The following is a 5,000-nucleotide window of genomic DNA, read 5'->3' on the forward strand; positions in this document are numbered from 1 at the left end:
GTGGCCCCGAGTGGGCGCATGTAAAGATGAAACAGTAGTGGCCCCGAGTGGGCGCATGTAAAGATGAAACGGTAGTGGCCCCGAGTGGGGGCATGTAAAGATTAAACGGCAGTGGCCCCGAGTGGGGGCATGTAAAGATTAAACAGTAGTGGCCCCGAGTGGGGGCATGTAAAGATGAAACGTTAGTGGCCCCGAGTGGGGGCATGTAAAGATGAAACAGTAGTGGCCCCGCGTGGGGGCATGTAAAGATGAAACAGTAGTGGCCCCGAGTGGGCGCATGTAAAGATGAAACGGTAGTGGCCCCGAGTGGGGGCATGTAAAGATGAAACAGTAGTGGCCCCGCGTGGGGGCATGTAAAGATGAAACAGTAGTGGCCCCGAGTGGGGGCATGTAAAGATGAAACAGTAGTGGCCCCGAGTGGGCGCATGTAAAGATGAAACGGTAGTGGCCCCGAGTGGGGGCATGTAAAGATGAAACAGTAGTGGCCCCGAGTGGGCGCATGTAAAGATGAAACGGTAGTGGCCCCGAGTGGGGGCATGTAAAGATGAAACAGTAGTGGCCCCGAGTGGGCGCATGTAAAGATGAAACGGTAGTGGCCCCGAGTGGGGGCATGTAAAGATGAAACAGTAGTGGCCCCGAGTGGGCGCATGTAAAGATGAAACGGTAGTGGCCCCGAGTGGGGGCATGTAAAGATGAAACAGTAGTGGCCCCGAGTGGGGGCATGTAAAGATGAAACAGTAGTGGCCCCGAGTGGGGGCATGTAAAGATGAAACAGTAGTGGCCCCGAGTGGGGGCATGTAAAGATTAAAGGTTCCCAGGATGGAGCCCTGGGGGACACCACAGGGCAGCGCAGCTGGTGCAGGGGTACAGTTGCCAATAGACACATAGACGCTCCTGTCTTCTAGATAAGACCTAAGCCATCTAGTAACTCTAATAAATCTGATCTAATAAATCTGTGAGACCAACCCTGTGTTCAAGGCGGTGGAGCATAATGTTATGGTCCACAGTGTCCAAGGCTGCACTTAGGTCTAATAGTAGCAAGACTGATGTTTTCCAGTCAGTATGAAGTCTTACTGTAAGTCATTTACCACTTTTATAAGAGCCATTTTGGTGCTGTGATTTGCTTGAAAACCAGACTGAAAAATATCAAAGCAGCCACATGATGTTAGGAATTTGTATAGTTGGTTTGGTTGTTTAGTTTAGTTTAGTTTGGTTAGAGAGAGAGGTGGAGAGAGAGAGATGGAGAGAGCTATCCCCTGTGTGGGAGAGATAAAGAGAGAGAGATAGAGAGAACTGTTTTCTGCACAAGTAGAGAGAGAGAGATGGAGAGAGAGCTGTTCTCGATGTGGGTCATTCTGTGTGAAATCACCCAATTTCAGCTACATTTGGAAAGTGACCCTCTTCAAAAAAATCTGAAAGAAATCACAGGTGTTTGTAGACTAAACATATGCATATATCATTTCAGATTTTTTCGGAGAGGGTCACTTTCTGCCACTTTCCGGTGATTTGACAGGGAATGACCCATGTGGGATAGAGAGAGAGAGATGGAGAGAGCTGTTCTATGTGTGGGGTAGGGAGAGAGAGAGAGATGGAGAGAGATGTTCTCTGTGTGGGTAGAGAGAGAGAGAGCTGTTCTCTGTGTTGGGTAGAGAGAGCTAGAGAGCTTCAGTGTACACGGTATTCTCTGTGTTGGGTGGGTTGGACCTCCTCCCATGCTGAGCTTTTGGGTGATTGGGAGGCTTCTAGACAAATGCTTGTGTGTTTTTGCTTTTCTGCGCTTGTGTGTGTGTGTGTGTGTGTGTGTGTGTGTGTGTGTGCGCGCTGTAGAATCGTGCTGATAAGAAAAGGCTAAATATCATCATAGTAGCTGAAGGTGCGATTGACTCCTCCAACAAGCCCATCTCTGCTGATTATGTCAAAGACGTGAGTACTGCACTGTGTGTGTGTGTGTTAGCGCTTGTGTGTGTGTGTGTGTTAGCGCTTGTGTGTGTGTGTCTGTTAGCGCTTGTTTGCTTACTGCTTTACTCTCTGCACGTACAGTAGTAGTAGTAAAATGGAAATGTTTGTATGCTATACACCTATGTGTGTGTGTGTGTGTAATTTTTTGTGTTTGTTATTCATGTATGTGTGTGCATGTGTGTCAGTGTTTATAGCTGTCTGTGTGTGTGTGTTCTACATATACTGTACATGTGTGTGTGTGTGTGGTTGTGTGTGTGTGTGTGTGTGTGTATGTGTATGTGTATGTGTATGAGTGTGTGTGTGTGTGTGTGTGTGTGTGTGTGTGTGTGTGTGTGTGTGTGTGTGTGTGAAATTGGACCTGATAAACAAGACAGAAATAATAACTACTGATTGTTCTGTATATGTGTATGTATTTGTCTGTATTTGTATGTGCGCGCATGTGTGTGTGTGTGTGTGTGTGTGTGTGTGTGTGTGTGTGTGTGTGTGTGTGTGTGTGTGTGAAATTGGACCTGATAAACAAGACAGAAATAATAACTACTGATTGTTCTGTATATGTGTATGTATCTGTCTGTATTTGTATGTGCGCGCATGTGTGTGTGTGTGTGTGTGTGTGTGTGTGTGTGTATGCGTGTGTTTGTGCGTATGTGTGTGTGTGTGTGTGTGTGTGTGTGTGTGTGTATGCGTGTGTGTGTGTATGCGTGTGTGTGTGTGTGTGTGTGTGTGTGTGTCTATGTGTGTGTGTGTGTGTGTGTGTGTGTGTGTGTGTGTGTGTGTCTATGTGTGTGTGTGTGTGTGTGTGTGTGTGTGTGTGTGTGTGTGTGTGTGTGTGTGTGTACGTATATGTGTGTGTATGCGTGTGTATGTGTGTGTGTGTGTGTGTGTGTGTGTGTATATGTGTGTGTGTGTGTGTGTGTGTGTATTGCGTATGTGTGTGTGTGTGTGTGTGTGTGCATGTGTGTGTGTGCGTATGTGTGTGTGTGTGTGTGTGTGTGTGTGTGTATATGTGTGTGTGTGTGTGTGTGTGTGTATTGCGTATGTGTGTGTGTGTGTGTGTGTGTTTCTGTGCAGCTGGTGGTGAGGCGTCTGGGTTATGACACACGGGTCACCATATTGGGTCACGTCCAGAGAGGAGGAACTCCTTCAGCCTTTGACAGGATACTGGTAAAGTACTCTCTCACACACACACACACACACACACACACACACACACACACACAATCCGTGCATTAGTGAACACACACAGCTGTGGATGTGGCCGTAGGAGAGCAGTGCTCAACCACTCCCCTGGCAACAGTTTTCCTCCTGGTCACACACACACACACACACACACGCACACACGCACACACACACACACATACACACACACACACACACACACACACACACACATACGCAGAATACTGGTACGCTCCCACACACACACACCCTTCAGTTACCAGCTCGAAGCCCTAACCAGTAGGCCACGCCTCCCCAGAGTATGTGTGTGTGTGTGTGTGTGTGTCCAGGCCAGCCGTATGGGGGTGGAGGCGGTACTGGCGCTGTTGGAGGCGTCACAGTAATGTGTGTGTGTGTGTGTGTGTGTGTGTGTGTGTGTGTGTGTGTGTGTGTGTGTGTGTCCAGGCCAGCCGTATGGGGGTGGAGGCGGTACTGGCGCTGTTGGAGGCTTCTCCAGGGACGCCGGCGTGCGTCGTGTCTTTGTGCGGAAACCAGGCCGTCAGACTGCCCCTCATGGAGTGTGTTCAGATGGTGAGTCAACTAGATTACATTAGATTACTAGATCATTAGATTACTAGATTACAAAAGCTCAAACACGTTTCCTCAATGAGATGAACTGATGATTATATATTAGATAATGAGTAGATATGATGATGAATGAGTAGATATGATGATGAATGAGTGAGTAGATATGATGATGACTGAGTGAGTAGATATGATGATGACTGAGTGAGTAGATATGATGATGAATGAGTGAGTAGATATGATGATGAATGAGTGAGTAGATATGATGATGAATGAGTGAGTGAGTAGATATGATGATGAATGAGTGAATAGATGATGAATGAGTGAGTAGATATGCAGTGTGATGAATGAGTGAGTATGATGATGATTGAGTGAGTAGATATGATGATGAATGAGTGAATAGATATGATGATGAATGAGTGAGTAGATATGATGATGAATGAGTGAGTAGACGATGAGTGAGTGAGTAGATATGATGATGAATGAGTGAGTAGATATGATGATGAATGAGTGAATAGATATGATGATGAGTGAGTGAGTAGATATGATGATGAATGAGTGAGTAGATATGTTGATGAGTGAGTGAGTAGATATGCAGTGTGATGAATGAGTGAGTAGATATGATGATTAATGATTGAGTAGATATGATGATGAATGAGTGAGTAGATATGATGAATTAGTGAGTAGATATGATGATGAATGAGTGAATAGATATGATGATGAGTGAGTGAGTAGATATGATGATGAATGAGTGAGTAGATATGATGATGAATGAGTGAGTAGATATGATGATGAATGAATGAGTAGATATGATGAATGAGTGAGTAGATATTATGATGAATGAGTGAAGAGATATGATGATGAGTGAGTGAGTAGATATAATGAATGAGTGAGTAGATATTATGATGAATGAGTGAATAGATATGATGATGAATGAGTGAGTAGATATGATGATGAATGAGTGAGTGAGTAGATATGATGATGAATGAGTGAGTATGATGATGATGAATGAGTGAGTAGATATGATGATGAATGAGTGAGTATGATGATGATGATGAATGAGTGAGTAGATATGATGATGAATGAGTGAGTATGATGATGAATGAGTGAGTAGATATGATGATGAATGAGTGAGTAGATATGATGATGAATGCGTGAGTAGATATGATGATGATGAATCCTGTTGAAGCACTAAGCTCTGTGTGTGTGTGTGTGTGTGTGTGTGTGTTTGTCACAGACACAGGACGTGCAGAAGGCCATGGATGAGAAGAGATTTGATGATGCTGTACGGCTGAGAGGCA

The 5,000-nt window shown here is 45.1% G+C and overlaps 1 protein-coding gene across 1 annotated transcript in view; it reads left to right on the forward strand.

Annotated features, from left to right (window-relative positions):
* LOC134099921 (ATP-dependent 6-phosphofructokinase, platelet type-like) overlaps positions 1-5,000 on the forward strand; it is a 41,520-nt gene that overhangs the window by 18,141 nt on the left and 18,379 nt on the right. Inside the window, exons 8-11 of the mRNA XM_062552958.1 lie at positions 1,828-1,923; positions 3,028-3,120; positions 3,580-3,705; positions 4,937-5,000. The exon at positions 4,937-5,000 is cut by the window's right edge and continues 1 nt beyond it. Of these exons, the coding sequence (XP_062408942.1) occupies positions 1,828-1,923; positions 3,028-3,120; positions 3,580-3,705; positions 4,937-5,000 (379 nt within the window). The remainder of the gene's footprint in view (positions 1-1,827; positions 1,924-3,027; positions 3,121-3,579; positions 3,706-4,936) is intronic.

Source organism: Sardina pilchardus, chromosome 2, assembly GCF_963854185.1.
Source record: "Sardina pilchardus chromosome 2, fSarPil1.1, whole genome shotgun sequence".
NCBI lineage: Eukaryota > Metazoa > Chordata > Actinopteri > Clupeiformes > Clupeidae > Sardina > Sardina pilchardus.